Source organism: Vipera ursinii (genome assembly GCF_947247035.1).
Source record: "Vipera ursinii genome assembly, chromosome: Z".
Taxonomy (NCBI): domain Eukaryota; kingdom Metazoa; phylum Chordata; class Lepidosauria; order Squamata; family Viperidae; genus Vipera; species Vipera ursinii.
In genome coordinates this window covers 41,977,467-41,995,969 of record NC_139517.1, presented here as the reverse complement: position 1 = coordinate 41,995,969, position 18,503 = coordinate 41,977,467, and the positions used below count along the sequence as shown (strand labels likewise).

The window sequence follows — 18,503 nt, the reverse complement described above, 5'->3', positions numbered from 1 at the left end:
GAAAACTGTCTTCCACCTAAAATAAGAACTGCCTGCTCTTATTAGTTGTAGTGTACAGAAAGTGATCTAGTACTACATTTTGAATTTAATATTTTTTACTGGAATGCTTTTCTCTCTTCCCATTTTTAGCAATCAAGTTTATATATTCCTTTTTCTCTGCAGGTATTCACAGGGATATTCACCGCTGAGATGGTGCTTAAACTGATTGCTCTAGATCCTTATGAATACTTCCAGCAAGGATGGAACATTTTTGACAGCATTATTGTTACTCTCAGCTTAGTTGAGCTTGGTCTTGCCAACGTTCAAGGTCTGTCTGTACTACGATCCTTTCGTCTGGTAAGTGACCTTATGGAAAGTTTTCTGCACTTTCAATATTTGATACCACACCACTGAGAGCAAAAGCCCTTCTTGGCATGGGACCAGATCATCTAAAAGACCAACTCTCCTGGTTACATCAGCCATCTTCACTATATCTGGCAAAGTACGCATGTTGTGGGTACCATAAGTCAAGGACCTTTATTTGATGGGTCCCAGGAGATGTGCCTTCTCTTCTCTGATACCCACTTTATGCGACATTCTTCACTTCACGCCTTTTGGTATTCAAAAAAGCTTTCAGGCTTTGGCCATGTTGTGGAGCCTGAGGCTCTCAGGTGACTAGATACCTGCTCACAGGGGCTCCATTATTAAGGCGTCCATTTTTATCCTCCCTCTCCTGTGGTTTGTATTTTCACTTTTTTGATTTTGATTAATAAGGTTTTATATATTGTACATTTTTGTTGTTTTTATTTATTGTTCCTATCAATTAGTGAGACGGGCAGCTATATAAATTTGATTGATGATAAAATAAAATAAATCTTTTTTTCCTCCTTATAGTAGATTAGACAAGGTTATGATGTTTGCTGCAAATCGGGAAGCAATATACGGTATTCAGACCTGCTTAGCAGTGCGGAAAACTAAATTGTTAGTGTGAAAATTGGGAAATGCTTGCCTGAGGACAATCCCTTGGCTTGCATTATACTAATTGCATGACTGTTGTTAGTGGCGCACTGCTGGAAATTGCAGACCATCTGCCATTACAGTAATAATGGCTTAACAACAGTTTACCAAGCGTGTTTTGGGAACCGTTGCCAAAGGATTATGATAAAGAGCCTTGGTGGAGCAGTGGGCTAATGCCTCCTTAAGTAACACCAGCTGCCTGCAATTAGTGCAGGTTCGAGTCCCACCAGGCTCAGGGTTGACTCAGCCTTCCATCCTTCCGAGGTAGGTAAAATGAGGACCCAGATTGTTGGGGGCAATTAAGCTGACTTTGTAATAATGCCGCTTGGGGTGTGTGTGAAAGCCCTAATAAGCAGGCATATACATAGAATGAAGGCTACTGCTAAGCTTGTAAGCCTTCCTGAGTCTTCGGAGAAGGGCGGGATATAAATGGAATTAAAATAAAAAATAAATAAATAAATATATTAAAATTTCTCAGTTCTAAATTCTAATACAGTAAATATTAGATCAATAGATCCAATCCACACAAATCAAAACTCTTTGGATTCTTGGTTCTTTTTAAATATGTAAAGTGTGTGTGGGGGGAGGGGAGGGCTAAGACCAAAGTATTTGAGAACTGCAGGCTTAACTACCATGCAGATTTAGCCTTCTAAATTTCTTGAATACATTTTGTTCATAAGAAAACAATTTCTAACACTTGTGGAGCTAGCAGAGCGTACACATGCATACATAAGGTAAAGGTTCTCCGCACATGCGTGCTAGTCGTTTCCGACTCTAGGGGCCGGTGCTCATCTCCGTTTCAAAGCCGAAGAGCCAGCGCTTGTCCGAGGACGTCTCCGTGGTCATGTGGCCGGCATGACTAGACGCCAAAGGCGCACGGAACGCTGTTACCTTCCCACCATACATACATACACATGCATATAAAAAAATGAGCAACACAAATAAATATGCATCCTGTTCTTTTAACTCTCCCTTCCTCATAGCAATGCAGTTTACATCACTGCAATTTTTGCTGCCATTTTATCAAAAACAGCTTACAGCTTTTTCTCAGCTTTTTCAAGACGTTGTGATTTCGGAAGGAATGCTTCCCTATGGAAAGCCACCTAGGAAGCCTATGAGGATTACATGCAACACATGTAGAAATGGCCTTTCTATGTTGTATATGGAAACAAGAAAAAAAAGTAGCAAAAAGTTGTTATGAGTGGAAACAACTCATAACAACTAAAATGGAAGCAGAAGCTTGTGATTTCAAAATATGTAACTTTAATGAACTAGAGATGTCTGTATTACTTTGGCTAAAAGCACTATTCCATAAATTAATCATGATCCATCTTTCTTTTTCAGATGAGAGTTTTCAAGCTTGCCAAATCTTGGCCAACCCTCAATATGCTAATCAAAATCATTGGCAACTCAGTAGGTGCCTTGGGAAACCTCACTCTAGTCCTTGCCATCATAGTTTTCATCTTTGCTGTGGTGGGCATGCAGCTATTTGGGAAGAGCTACAAAGAATGTGTCTGTAAAATTTCCAGCGACTGTGAGCTGCCACGCTGGCACATGCATGACTTCTTTCACTCCTTTCTTATTGTTTTCCGAATCCTCTGTGGAGAATGGATTGAGACTATGTGGGATTGCATGGAAGTGGCTGGACAGCCCATGTGCCTCATTGTTTTTCTGATGGTCATGGTCATCGGAAACTTAGTGGTGAGTAACAGGAATATAAGACTGAGGAAATACAATAGAGAATGGGTGATGAACTTTTTTTTACTTTTACTTTTGTGAAAGTCACAGAGATATGTGAAAAAGACTCACTAATGTTACTTAGAAGGGATTCAGTTGTGTGTGTGTTTGTTAAAAGACTTGGAATGTTACTTAAAGGCAGAAAGGTGTGCCTTATTTTGTCCTTATACTTCCTATTTTAGAAAGGACAAAATAATGCTGACGGAAATTAGTTATTTGATATTGGATTTCAGTGTTATGCTCTCCTTGATGACCTCAAGATTCTGTGAAAATAGGCCACAAGTTGCCAATTGCTGCACCTTTTTAAAACAAATTCAGATCTTTTTTCAGTTTTCTTTGTAAAATACAGTATTTCTTTAAACTCCCTTTTTAGATTTTATAATACAGTATATGTTGGACGCGGTGGCTCAGTGGGTTAGGATGCTGAGCTTGTCGATCAGAAGGTTGGCAGTTTGGCGGGTCGAATCCCGAGTGCCGTGTAACAGAGTGAGCGCCTGTTACTCATCCCAGCTTCTGCCAACCTAGCAGTTCAAAAGCACGTAAAAATGCAAGTAGAAAAATAGGGACTGCTATGGTGATAAGGTAATAGCATTCTGTGCGCCTTTGGTGTCTAGTCATGCCGGCCACATGACCACGGAGATGTCCTTGGACAAATGCTGGCTCTTCGGCTTTGAAACGGAGATGAGCACTGGCCCCTAGAGTTGGAAACGACTAGCACGCATGTGCGGGGGAACCTTTACCTTTACTATATATGTATGTATACAAACACACACACAAACACACACATACATACAGTATACACACACACAGTGTGTGTGTGTGTGTGTGTGTGTGTGTGTGTATCTTCTTTATTATTATGTTTTTGAAAATTTACTAAGTGAAAGTGGCTGGATAGCATAATGGCCTTTGAATTAGGAGACCAGGCTCAAATCCCAATTAATATCTATTTAGCAATAGGGGTCCTTGGGTGAAGACCCCCTAACACTTCACCCGGCTACCTTAAAATATGAGAGTGACATGAACTAGGAAAGTCATGCTAGCTTAGGATCTCAACCGCATTAACAAGGTCCATGATAGATGTTGAAGAAGAACATCTAATGGTAAGAAGGACAATCTAACGATAAGTTGGCTACTGGAACAAGCCATACATGGATGACACCAGAGAACCTGGAACTGATGGAATGCTACGACAACAGACGTACCTAGAAGAGCTATATGAAGCATACGAGGGAACTATGGATAGAAAGAAGACCTGTATCCACACTGAGAAATAGCTAGTTAACCAATCCTTCAACATAGTGAAGAAAAGTTGCTATCACAACTGGAGACAGACTAAGTACACATTACATCCCATACTCAAGAAGATCTGGAAAAACAGATGGATGTGCAGCCAACACCTGAAGCTGGAACATCATTATCATCCTCTCCATTACAGAGCAATAAACTGGTAACAGCAGAAGCACCAACAGCAAAAATTGAACAATAATAAAAGGAAATATGGATAGCACTGGCTACCAGACTAAAGAGATACACTCGAGAAGCAGAGGCCAAGATGATAAATGGGATGTTCTCCAAATAACCATCCAAGGTGTACTCCCAACTGCAGTACAGTGCAGCAGCAGAGTTACCAACAGCACAAGGTAAAAACATATGAGAGAAAGAGAAGACACATAAAACCAGTGGAAAATGGCTACAAGATCTGAGACCAGACCTCAGCAATATTCCAGAATGGGGCCAGTAATCAGCACAGTAGCAGACATCCAACAGCAGGTTAAGAGCTAGACAGCACCTGACCCAGATATGATCCATATGTACTAGCTAAAGAAACTAACAACAATACATGAACCTTTAGCAGCACACATGAATCAGCTATTAGTATCAGGCTCCCACCAGATTTGCTACCACAAGGAAGGACAGTATTGATCATGAAAGATCCCCACTAGGGAACAGCACCATTCAACTACCAGCTGATATTTGCCTTATTGCGACAGCATCAGAGCTGTCATGATACAGAACCGTGGTTGGCCAGTATATGACCACAGCATCAGGAACTACACAGAAGTTCAAAACATAAATTGCTCATAGATAAAGCAGTCACCCAAGACTTAAGGTCTAGACAGATTTGAGCATAGCCTGGATTGACTACAGTCTATGACTGAATGCCACACACATGGTCTGTGAATACCTGACACTATACAAAATTAACAGGACTGTAAGGACCTACCTCAGCTAAGCCACCCAAGAAAGCAGAACTCTTGAAACAGGCATTGTCTCAAAAGGAACTTTTATTAGGAGCTAGTGACAGCAGGGAATCAAGGCGAGATCTGAGAGAAAAACCCGTGAAGTAATACATTAAAAGCAACATTCAATACTCCTCCTCACAAGGTCCCAGTGTTCATTTGAATCCCAGCCAATCCACAGGTGGCTTCATGTTTGGGTAACCAGTCTTTTCGGCGAGCTCCTCAAGGTCTTTCTAACTTTCAATTTCTTCTGGCTCCAAGCGCAAACTGTCTCTTAGATAAGGGAGAGACATTCCATCCCCTGGGGGAAGGGCATCTCAGCAGACAGTACAAAGCATCCCCAAGGGGTCCCCCTTCCCAAAGGGGGGAATGGCAAGACACAAAGAAAATAGCAAATGGGTATACTTATAAAATATATTTCCTTGGGACCTGACATACAGACCCCCTAGAAAAATGGGTAATCCACCTGTAAAACAGAAAAAGGGAAAGGAAGGAAAACAAATAGAACAACCACATTAATCAGGCTTATCAAGATACTTTTTGTGAATATGTTTAAGTAGTTTAGGAGCTCTAACATGTTTTTATATACCCATTCATTTTGAGCAGAGGGAAGGTTTTTCCAAGCTACTAAATGTTGAGTGGAACCATAGTGTTTGCGAGAATCGAGGATGTAGCATATTTCAGTGTTGCTCCCCTTCCACCCATAGCTTGGTACAGGCACGGGAGGGGTCAGAGGCCTAAGATTAGACATAATCTCAGGTTTAAGTAAACTACAATAAAAGACAGGATGGATCTGTCTTAGGCTCTTAGGGAGTCTAGTTCTATGGTCACTGGGTTAATAATGCATTTAATGGGAAAAAGTCCTACAAATTTAGGCCCTAGCTTTTTTGAAGGCTGCAAGGTTTGCAAATATTTTGTAGAGAGATAAACTTTATCTCCAATCTTAAAAGGTTTCTGCTCTACCCTCTTTTTATCAGCTTGGGTCTTATAGGATTTTCTGGCTTCATTAAATGCTTTGTGCACTACTGGCCAGGTGTTTTGTAACTGTTTGATCCATTCCTGTAAAGAGGAGATGTCAGGTTGTTTTGAGGGCAATTCTGGAATGAGGACAAATGTCTCCCCATGGGCAACCTGGAAAGGGGTATAACCAGTGCTCGAATGCACCGTATTATTATATGTCACTTCAGCAAAAGGCAACTGATCAGTTCAATTATCTTGCTGATAGTTGATAAAGCATCTAAGGTATTGTTCTAGAACTGAATTCAGTCTCTCTGTCCCTTCTTTTCATTTGAGGATGATGACTAGATGATAGCCATTGACTAGAACCCAAGGGGCTCAGAAAAGCTTTACAGAACTTAGAAGTGAACTGACCCCTCTGTCTGAAATGATGTATTGTGGAGCCTCATGGAATCATTAGATATGTTGCACAAACAGTTTAGCCAGCATTTTGGCTGTAGGGATCTTTGGGCATGGGATGAAGTGGGCTTGTCTAGAGAACAAATCTGTAACCACCCAAATAATTGTACTCCCAGAACTTTCAGGGAGCTCCACAATAAAATCCATAGAGATCTCTCTCCAGGATGCTGAAGGGCTTGTCACTGGTTGTGATAGTCCCAGTGTCTTCCCTTGTCTCCGCTTAGCTGCAGCACATGTGGGGCTGCTCGCCACAAAACTTTCTATGTCCTTTTTCAAGGATGGCCACCAAAATTGCCTTTTTAGGAGGTGTAAGGTTGTTATGAATCCAAAATGTCCCACATTTGAATCATGCCCAGCTTGCATTATTCTCAATCTTAAGGTTTCTGGGATGTATAGTTTTTCCCAAACCCAGGCTAGGTCATGTTTGATTAAGCATAGGTTCTTGTGACTCTGAAACCACTCGTCAGTCTCTAGTGCTTTTTTGAAATCTTGGCATGTGGTTCTGTTTATTGGCATTGTCGCCTTGCTTTGTGTTGGGTTGTGACCAGCACTGCAAATTGTTTAGGAGGCATAAATGGTTCAACTACTTCCGATTTAACACTGTTTTATTGTAGCAATCTAGATAAGGCATCTGCTAGGAAGTTCCTCCCCCCAGGGAGGTAGTGGATTGTAAAGTTAAATCAGTGGAAATATCGGGACCACCATGCCTGTTTAGGGGACAACTTCCTAGGGGTTTTCATCGCCTCCAAGTTCTTTTGATCAGTCCACACTTGGAACGGTATTTTGCTCCCTTCTAGGAAATGTCCCAAGGTCAGAAGTGCCCTTTGCACACCATAGGCTTCTTTCTCCCAGGCTGCCCATTGCTGCTCAGTCTCAGAGAGTTTTTTAGATGCATAAGCACAGGGTTGCAGTTGGCTTTCCTCATTCTTCTGGAGCAGGAGTGCTGCTACGGCAACATCACTAGCATTGGCTTGAATGACAAAAGCTTTTGATTTCTTCTGGTTCCAAGTGCAAACCATTTCTTAGATAAGGGAGAGACATTCTATCCCCTGGGGGAAGGACATCTCAGCATACAGTGCAAACCATTCCCGAGGGCTCCCCCCTCCCAACAGAATGGCAGGACACAAAGAAAATAGAAAATGGGTATACTTATAAAATATATTTCTTTGGGACCTGACAAGGACACTAAGAACCTTCTTCAAGTACTTAATGGGACTGTGGAAAAACAACACTCACACAAGTGCCCATCAGTTGCAGCATATACCAAGGTGATTTGCTGTTCTGCATAGGCTTGAACCCCCTTAGTGAGATAATCACAAAAAATGGATATGAATACCAATTCAAGAGTGGAACTACCATCAGCCCTCTCTTAAGCATGGATGACAGTGAGTTGTATGCAAATAATGAACAAGACATCACTGATCCATCTCACACTGATCAATAGTAAAGACATTGGGATGGGATTTAGATGGGAGAAGTATAGTCAGATGGTAGTCAAGAGAGGGAAAATAGTTAAGAATGATAGGGTGGAACTACCAGACGATCACATAGTAGGCATATAGACCAGTTACCTTGGAATCCCAGAGTCATTGTGGGAACCACAATGAGGAAGCAAGGAAAACAGCTACATCCAAATACCACTGAAGGTACAGACAGGTCCTGAAGAGTCAGCTGAATGGAAATAACAAGATCCATGCCATTAATAGGTAGGCTTGTGAGTCATAAGATACCCTGCCAGTATAGTGAACTGGCCAAAGAAGAATAAGGGAGCTGCCAATGTGAGGACCCAGAAGCTCCTCACAAAGTATGAAGGTTTCCACTGCAAGTCCAACACCTAGAGCAGGGTTAGGGAAACCTGGCTCTTTTATGACTTGTGGACTTCAACTCCCAGAATTCCTGAGTCATCATGGCTGATTCAGGAATTCTGGGTATTGAAGTCCACAAGTCATAAAAGAGCCAAGCTTCCCTACCCCTGACCTAGAGACTATACGCCGCACAAAAAGAGGGTAGTCAGGATTTAGTATCAAAGCTGCTGTCATGGATGAAACCCAGAAGTACATCAGTAAGAGGGCATCCAAAGTTGAGCAGCTGAGAGAATGTCTGAGGCAGCAGCAGATGTGAGAGAAAGATCAAGTAGAGCAACACCAGATACACAGAAGCAGGGATCTACCATACTAGACAAGACCCAAAATGCAGACGATGTAGTGATGTGCAGGTGTTTGTGTGCATGCACATGTGTGCTGGTGCACATGTATGCACACTGCACATGTTTGAATCAATTTTTGACCCCTGGAAACTGACTAGATAGGTTTCTGCAGTTTTCTTGGCAATATTTCAAAAGTGATTGTCATTGCCTCCTTCCTAGGGCTGAGAGAGAGGGAGTCGCCTAAGATCTAACAGTTTTCAGGTGTATGACAGGACTACAACTCAAAGTCTCCCAGTTTCTGGCTTGATGTCTTAACCACTTTGCTAAATTGGCTCTAATAATGCTGCATGTTAAAGTATACTGTGTTGTATTGATTGAAAATTTTAAAATCAAGCAAATGTGCAGTAGTAGCTACAATAAACAGTATAGTATGAATTATAGTAAAGCCTTGTGTTAAGAGAAACCCAACAATTAGGTAATATCAGTGTTAATCAGAATGGGGTCTACTCTGTTTATATATGGTAGCTTGTATTGCCAGTGTTAGTGGTCTTGTGGTTTTCTCCTCGGTAGTTCTTGACTGGGGTTTTGTCTTTTGCTTGATTATTTGTCTGGAGCTCCCTGCTTATCTGGGTGTTGGCAACAATACCCCACTCCCAGATTCTTTAACATGAGCATGGCTTTTGATACACGAGTGGGTACCATTCTGAGCAAACTATTTTATTACAGGAGCCTCTGCTTTTAATTTCTAGCAATGCTTACAACAGGGCTCTTCAATCCCGGCCCTTTTATGACTTGTGGACTTCAACTCCCAGAATTCCTCAGCCAGGCATGCTGGCTGAGGAATTCTGGGAGTTGAAGTCCACAAGTCATAAAAGGGCCAAATTTGAAGACCCCTGTCTTATAGGAGTTAGGTGCAGCCTAGAGGCAGTACTGTGAGGGAAGCTAATCCAGGACCTAGAGGATGGTGCTTTGCTTTGTAGCATAATAACTTTCTATTTAGCTTCAATAAAAAGGATCTCAAAAATGAAAGAGACAGGTATATACCAATGGAGGCATCTACACACATAAGCAAATATAGAAACAAACATTTCAGAAGTAAATATAAAAAATCTTTCCCTAAAAGTAATTGCAGCAAAATCTTGAACTTGCTGTTCCAGGTATTGGCCAATAGTTGTTGTTGATAAACATTATTCTTATTAATGTGCATCAGTCCTATCCTTTGTGATGCATGAAACAGCCCCTGGGAAGACTGTGAAAAGGAGTGAAGATTACTCAAAACAAATCCCCAAAGATAGATTCAGCTGCAGTATATACCATGAACTCAGTGTGTGAATGATTTACCTAAACAAAATACAAAAAAATAAAGATCTGTAATCTGCATGTACTCACTGAAGAAGCAGAAAGGGCTATGGCTTCATTATAAATCCCCTTCCATTCTCTTTTCTTTCCTGGAAAAAAAGAAAATATACCCTACAATCCCCGTAATTTTAATTTTAGAAGTGTAAGCAATCAGGTATCAGTGTTGATACAGTGTAGGTAACAACCTACAATTGCTAGCTTATGATTCTTTTTCTGCCAAGAGTTTTTTCCCCCCACAAGTTATTACTAGATTCAAATATGGTTGATTTATTTTAAATTGAAACACATTTTCTCTATAGGAAAATAAACAAATGGAAATATAATTTAGGCAAAGAAGTTAACAAAGAGAAAGCCTCTCCACAATACTAAATAATTCCATTTGCATGCATGTGGCTTCCAGTCTCCGATTCTGTTATCTCTCATCTCAAGCCAAGAATTTTTCATGTTAAGAATGTTGTAGATTGACCTAAGAAACTTAGTATATTTTGGGGTCTCTTAAACTAGCTATCTTTTTCTATCAAGTTTCACTACCTACATAAAGTAGCTTTATAAGAGTGAAAGCTCCAATGTTACAGTTATTAATGATAACCAGCTATAAGTAGTATTTAAAAGAAGCCTCCTAGCTTAAAGGAAACCAAAAGAGTTTATATAAAGGTCCTAGTTAAGTCATGAGGCATAAGACATGTGTAAATAGCCATGACCTTGAATATCAGCAAAATCCCTTCTCAAATGTATTTTTGGCAAGATAGAAGCACAAACATCAACAGCTGTGAGTAGGCAGGAAGCAGGCTTTTCACAGCAAGCACATTTCACTTTTTTGCTGATGTTACTGTACCAGCATACCAGTCCTAAGGGTTTTTATGATAAGAAAATTGTGGGAATGTACAGAAGAGGGTTTTACTTTTGGCAAAATATGGCAGACCAAAAGCAAGATCTCAAATTCAAAAGAACTTTTTTTTTACTGGAGCAAACTGATTCAGCATCCTGTTTCCAACAGAAGTCAGATTGATGACTACAAGAAATCCCAAAGTAGATCATACAGACTCCCCTTAAGGGCTGCTTGCCCTTAAGAATTCATGTAACAGTGAATATTGGAGGAGCTGCTTAGTTGTCATGGCTAAAATTAGCTGAATCACCAGAAATTTGTCTAATCCAGACATGTCAAACTTGCGATGTCACATGATGTCGTGAGATCTATCGGGACTGTTTTGCCATTGCCTGCAATGTGATGGGTGTGGCTTCCAGATTATGCATCCGGCCCACGGGCCAGCAGTTTGACACCCCTGGTCTAATCCCACTCATATATGTTCATGACTATCACTCACCTTTTGGCAATAACTCTTGTAAATTAATGATGTATTGTATGATGAAAAGCTTCCATTTTTTCTGGTATGAACTGTTGCTATACCAGTCACTAAATCCTGAAGTCCAAAACTGCCTATTGCTCATCAGATTTATTTCATGAGAGAAGAACTTTCTATCCTTTCCCTACTTTTTTCTTTGACCTCTCCCAGATCATCAAGGTTGCCACCATTCTAAAAATTTTAGGAACTCATAAGCCATCTCAGGTTTCTCTCCAGATGACCAATTTCAACATGAAACATAGTGCAAATAATAACTCTTTCACATGTATAGGTCTTGTGTGTCATTGTGATTTAGCAATCACTACATTGCGTTATCTCATAATATTGTTTGCCAAACTGAGCAAGTATTTTTCCTTTTTTTTTTCAAAGATGAACAAATATTTTAATATGTTTTTTGCTTATCGAATGTAATAATCTTGAATCAAGCAAGAGTAAATCAAGTTAGATTTCATATTCTTACCATTACACAAAAGTAAACAAAATATTGATTTCTTTAGGGCAGGGGTGTCAAACTCAATTTCATTGAGGGCCATATCAGCATTATGGTTGCCCTGAAAGGGCCAGTTGCTGTCCCCTTTTTTCCCTCAGGCTTGTCCCACAGAAGCCTCTCTTATTTTATCCTCTTCTCGCCCTCAGGCTTGTCCCACTATTACTTTCTCTTCCCCCCATCCCCCATTCCTCCTCTTTCCTGCCAAAACCCTCCTTTTATATCCTCTCCTTTCTCCCCCAGGCATTCACTCACTGCCTGGCTAGCCTTTTCATGCAGTGCTCATCAGCTGCATGTGCTGATTCACGCGTCCCCAGCAACACCACAGCTCCAACTGACTCTCTGCCCAAAGACTGCTTATGGCTGTCGACCATCCCCAGGTCACCAGAAGCCCCAATCAGCTGGAGCCGCACGGGACCTCAGCAGAGCCCCAGCAACACTGCAGCTCCAGCTGACTTTCCCCTGAGCTTCTCTGGCACTGCTGCCACTTCAACTCCCCCCTTCCCCCCACCTCCACATACTCAATCACTTCCTCCTACTAGTCCACTTGGGGCCAGATCTAAAGATATCATGGGACGGATCTGGCCTGCGGGCCTTGATATGTCTGCTTTAAGGTTTTTAACTTGGGGAGACATTTGCTATAGTTTTCTTTCCATCTTCCTCTGGACACTGTCTAAGAAGCAGATCATTAGGAAGGAGTTATTTTATTTATTTTAACATCTGTTTCATTGGCTTTTACTATACTGCATGTTCTTCACAATTATCAGAAAGTAGGCCATATAGAACTGTTACACGGTTGATGTAACAGTGTAATACAAATAGGTTATGCCTCAAGACCTAGATGTGTTTTAATATAACCAACCTGCCACAAAGTTCCTGGCTGACAAATTGATAAATAAAATAAGGATCAGACTTTGGCCTTATATGCAAAGCATAATATCCTGTTAAAATTGCAGGAAATGCTTGGATACAACAGCATCTTTGGAAACAAAACAAACTGTGTTGTAATACAGCATATACTTTGCATGATTTATTTAATATTTGGATTTTCTTCAATGAGAACATAGATTACTTAGCAACATAAGGGGTTTTTTTTTACATTTCTTCCCATTATCTTTATTTTTCTTAAACATTGTGAATTGGCTGGCAGAACTTATCCTTGATTATTTCCTTGTCTTGTGGTCAAAACATCAGCACTGGGGACAAAGTCCCCATTCTGAATAAATTTTTAACTGATATTTGCTTTTGTCTCTTTAGGTACTCAACCTGTTTTTAGCTTTACTGCTTAGCTCCTTCAGTGCTGATAGCCTGGCAGGATCTGATGATGATAATGAGATGAACAATTTGCAAATTGCAATTGGCAGAATCACCCGAGGGATTGATTTTGTAAAGAAACATGTCCTCCTCCTCCTGCTTCACAGAGAACTGAAAGAGAAAACAGAGCTATCATCTGAGGAACCAGATGACAGTAAAAAGGAGAACTTTGTTCTCAACCACATGGACACTCTCAACCATGTGGACACAGGCCAGGATTTCAAGTCTGAATACATGGATGGAATAGTAAAAAAAGAGCAACTCATTGATGAGCTGGACCAAATGAACTTCATTAACAATCCCAACCTGACTATAAATGTGCCTATAGCATCTGAGGAGTCTGATCTTTATGATGAAACTGATACAGGTGAAGAAACTGCTGATGACATCAAGGTGAGTTCTTTTCCAAAAAGGTTAGTGCAGAGATGCAGCTGGTTGGAACTGTTTAAAACATATCCACATTCAGGATCTTTTGATGAGACTATTCTCAGAACTGTTTGTCCAAAAGGTAGGTTGTCTGTCATTACCAATTGCATTATGCACTGAAGACAATTCTAAAACAATTTCTGTTCACAAGGTATGTAGTTTTATGGAGGGAGTGAAATTGGGTAGAACAAAAATTGAATGAGTAGTACTTGAGAGAGAGAAAATAAAGGAGATTATGTCAAGCTACTTCTCTACAGTGGCAACATTTCCAAACATACAGTACATTTCAGTAATGCCATTTTTTTACATAACTCCTCTTACAGCCTTTTAAAAATATCTGCTGTTTTTTAAATGCATCATGTGATGATTATTAACTTCGTATATTAGTAGGCTGCTTACATGGAGAGAATCTATGAAGTCACTAAGACTCAAAAATGACTGGATGGCACATAATCACATTATTGGTACCTCCTAGTTGGTGGGTTATATGCAACAGTATATATGCAACTTACAAGAGAACCTCTAGTTGAGAAATTATTATTTGGTTGTAATTTATATATATAAATAATATTTTATTAGTTTTCTACATTTATAATTGATAAGCACTTAGTAAAGAACATGTTGTCTGGGTCCATTTGTTTTACTTAATAATACACATCAAATTCCTAATCTCTACCCTGTTTTTCCAGCCATTGATAAAATATATACCATATTTGAAAATATTCTTCTTTTTCTTTCATCTTCAGTGTTGCTCTATCCATTTCTGCACAATCCAATGTTTTCTTGATTAACTCTTTTTCAGATGGTGTTTCTTCATTTTTCCAATACTGAGCAAATACAATCCTTGCTGCTGTTAGTACATGCAACATTAAATATACAGTTTCTTTAGCATATTTTCCTGATAATATGCCTAATAAAAATAGTTCTGGTTTAAAATCTACATGTTTTCTTAACATCTTTTCCAGCCAGATATGTATTTTTGTCCAATTTTTTTTGCTTTCGGGCATGTCCACCAAAGATGATAGAAAGTGCCTGGTTTTTATTACACTTCCAACATTTACTAGACATGTTTTTTAACATGTTTGCTAATCTCGCATCTATAAAACATTTTATATAAATTTTCTTTATAAGCAGTTGCCATTGTCAATTTATAATTTCTTTCCCAAAGATTTTGTCATTTTGCTAATTCTATATTATGTCTAAAAGCTTTTGCCCATGTTATCATTGTTTCTTTCACTTGTTCATCTTCCATTTTTACATTTAATAGAAAATTATACAGTTTCTTAATCAGCTTTTCTTCTGAAGTCAACAGCATCTGATTAAACATTGTCTGGTCTTTATAAAAACCATGTATTTTAGCATCATTCTCATATCTCAATTGTATTTGCAATTGAGGCCACCATGATAAATCAATACCCTGATCTTCCAACGCTTGTTTAGATTTTAATTTCCCTTTAGTATTTAAAATATCTTTATAGGTTACAATTTTCTCAAAATTAGTTAAATTTGGGTGAACAAAAGCTTCCATTGTTGAAAGCCATCCTGGTATTTTCATATAAATTTTAGCTTTTATCTTTTCTCATACTAAAAGTAATGCATTCCTTACATAGTGATTTTGGAAGTATCTATGAATTTTATTCTTCCCATGCCATACAAAGGCATGCCATCCTAATTATAAATCATGTCCTTCTAAGTATAATAATCTTTTATGTCTAAGGTTTATCCATTCTTTTAGCATGTTAAAGCACATGTTTGATAGTATAAGACCCAATCCGTTAAACCAAATCCTTCATTTTCTTTAGATTCTTGTAGCATTTTAAATCTAATTCTGGCTTTCTTCCCTTACCAAATAAATTTCAAAATCAGTGTGTTTAGATTGTCAAAAAAAAAATTCTCTTTTTTATGAGTACTGTTTGAAATAGGAAAAGCAATTTTGGTAAGATATTCATTTTTAGAGTAGCAATTGAGATATATTGTTCAAAGTGGGCCAAAATCTCATTTGTATTGCACCCTTGAATGTAGCAGGAAATGCTGAATATAATGTGGGTGTTGTTAAAAGTAACCTAATATGCTTTTTTTTCTCCTAGCAAAATGTGTTATATGAATGTCATGATTAAATAATATCATAACGGGCAGCAAAAGTCAATATACAGGAGCCTATTTAATTATGATATAAAATAGATTGAGAACATAAGAGAGGAGTATAGGAAAAATCATGAATTAAGTCAGACATGTCAAACTTGCGATATCACGTGACGTCATGCAACGTATCAGGATGGTTTTTCCATTGCCGGCAATGGGGTTGGTGCGGCTTCCAGATGACGCATCCGGCCCATGGGCTGGCAGTTTGATACCCCTGAATTAAAAGAAATGGAAGAAAAATTGGTATACTTTGTGTTTGTGAAGTTAAGAGAAAGGTGAATAGTGTAATTAATCTTGAACAATGAGGTTAATGGATGCATGATGGAAATGAAGGTGAAGCTTTAATTATGAATGAAGGGATTAAAGGGTACTTTAAAAAAACCTACATATTGGTTATTATCTAGTTGTAGTGAGTACAAACAAATTCTTAGATTTACGATAGCTGCAGAGATGGACTGCAGAATTTTGAAGGAACACGACTAGGGAAAAAAGGTTATTCTATTAGAAAGATTGAAGAATGCATCTTTTTTTTCACCTAGTGTCAGAAGAGGATCTTACAGGGAAAGTGGACATGGGGAAAAAATGGAAAGAAGTGACAAAAATCTAAAATGAAAGTTGAGTGTCCTGACTAAAAGGTAGAATAAGTCACCTGTAGAATATATGGAAATATGATAAAAGAAAAAAAAAGATGTGGAACTGTCTAAAATTACCACTTATGATTGTGAAGTCACCAAATAGAATGTATGATAAGGGATCTTTGGTGCAATTAGGAAGACGTTTGGATGAGGAAAAACACTTTTAAAAAATACTGCTGAAATGTGGATAGAAGGAAGATACTGTACAGTATAATAAGTCTAGCAACAAAAGAACAGTTGTAATGTATAGTGTTAAAGAAAGCAAGACTAAAAGAGGCAGAAATAATGTAATGCTGATCTTGCTGATTCTCATTCTTAAAAGGTAAAAAGTCAGCTTAAATGAAATGACCAGTGCACCATTTATAAATAAAAATCATCTTTTATCATCCTGCTGCAACTTGGTCCTGAGCTCATGCCCATCTTCAATCAAGCACACTCCAGTCTTTCTCACCAGAATCTCACTAGGCATCTTTTCTGTCCCTCTGTATGGCAGAACTGCCACCAGGCTGCTGAGGAAAAAACCTGAAGTGACCATTTTATTAAGGCATTAATGTATTTTAGTAAAAGTCATAACCTGCCTTTTCATGACCTGCATCTCACTTCACCAATTGCATAGACTGGCTAGAATGAAGTAGGATTTAAATTGGGGTGAGGCCGCAGGGGAGAAGGGAGAGGAAGATAGGGCAGTTATTCATAGGCAGGTTAAACGGAAAATAGACTTTTTAAATTGTAAGCTTTTTAAAATCAAGCATGTGGGATGAGCAGCTATATAAACTGAATGAATGGATGAACAAATGAATAAATAATTGCAAGTACATTATCAATTAACAATTGTACTGTATTAAAAACCCATTGTGTTTGTTGAGACTTTGTGAAATTGCTGAAATCTCTTGATGTTTGTGAGTTTAAGAATTTCTCACCCAACGGTGTTGTAAATGATGTGTACTTTTCCAAAACTCTTTTTGCTGTTCCAAAATAGGTATATAAAGTCTTTTAAGAATCTGAAATCTGTTGCTACTATTTTGTTCTTGTTTTGAGCTGCAATTTCAAATTTGTATTCATCAATTATTTTATGTAAGATTTGTCTCATTTGTCCCATGTAGAATCCAGAGAGGTATTGCTGGCAGATTACAGCATATATCACATTAGAGGAAAAGTATGTGAAGATACCTCAAACCTCATTTGTGTCCTCCTAGTGCTTTTCTTATAGATGTTGGAGCAAGATAGATACCTGGATCTGTTACTAGACTGGTTTCTATAATTCCATCAGATTTTCTAAATTGGCCGTTCCTATTTATAGCCAGCAGAGCTGTCTCTATATTCAATTCTGATATCCTAGACCTCCTTCCTCCCCACATCTTTTTTAACCTGCACCTAACTTCCACCTTTAACCTGCACCTATCCAAACAAACCAGTTTTCTAACTAGAATAATAATAATAATAATAATAATAATAATAATAATAATAATAATAATAATAATAATAATAATAATAATAATAAGAAGAAGAAGAAGAAGAAGAAGAAGAAGAAGAAGTAGTAGTTGGAAGGGACCTTGGAGGTCATCTAGTCCAACCCCCTGCTCAGGCAGGAAACCCTATACCATTTCAGACAAATGGCTGTGCAGTCTCTTCTTAAAAACTTCCAGTGTTGGAGCATTCACCACTTCTGGAGGCAGGTTGTTCCACTGGTTAATTGTTCTAACTGTCAGGAAGTTTCTCCTTAGTTCTAGGTTGCTTGTCTCCTTGACTAGTTTCCATCCATTGCTTCTTGTCCTGCTTTCAGGTGCTTTGGAGAATAGCTTGACTCCCTCTTCTTTGTGGGAGTCCCCAAAATATTAGAACAGTGCTATCATGTCACCCCTCACCCTTCTCTTCGTTAAACTACACATACCCAATTCCAGCAACCATTCCCTATATGTTTTAGCCTCCAGTCCCCCAATCATCTTTGTTGCTCTTCTCTGTACTCTTTCTAGAGTCTCAACATCTTTTTTACATCGTGGTGACCAAAGCTGGATGCAGTATTCCAGGTGTGGCCTTACCAAGACATTGTAAAGTGGTATTAGTACTTCACGTGATCTTGATTCTATCCCTCTGTTAATGCAGCCTAGCACTGTGTTGGCTTTTTTGGCAGCTGCAGCACACTGCTGGCTCATATTGAAGTGATTGTCCACTAGGACTCCAAGTTCCCTCTCACAGTTACTACTATCGAGCAAGGTACCCCCTATACTATACCTGTGCATA

General features: G+C 39.0%; 1 protein-coding gene and 1 long non-coding RNA gene across 2 annotated transcripts in view; one reads left to right on the top strand and one right to left on the bottom strand.

Annotated features, from left to right (window-relative positions):
- SCN4A (sodium voltage-gated channel alpha subunit 4) overlaps positions 1-18,503 on the top strand; it is a 120,738-nt gene that overhangs the window by 45,104 nt on the left and 57,131 nt on the right. The window contains exons 15-17 of the mRNA XM_083378987.1: positions 163-336; positions 2,341-2,697; positions 13,003-13,452. Coding sequence (XP_083235113.1) covers positions 163-336; positions 2,341-2,697; positions 13,003-13,452 — 981 coding nt within the window. The remainder of the gene's footprint in view (positions 1-162; positions 337-2,340; positions 2,698-13,002; positions 13,453-18,503) is intronic.
- Positions 5,046-10,016, bottom strand: LOC310649766. The gene is made up of 3 exons (XR_014494304.1): positions 9,925-10,016; positions 7,961-8,060; positions 5,046-5,439 (listed from the first exon to the last, which is right to left on the bottom strand). It is a non-coding gene; the product is annotated as an uncharacterized lncRNA (long non-coding RNA).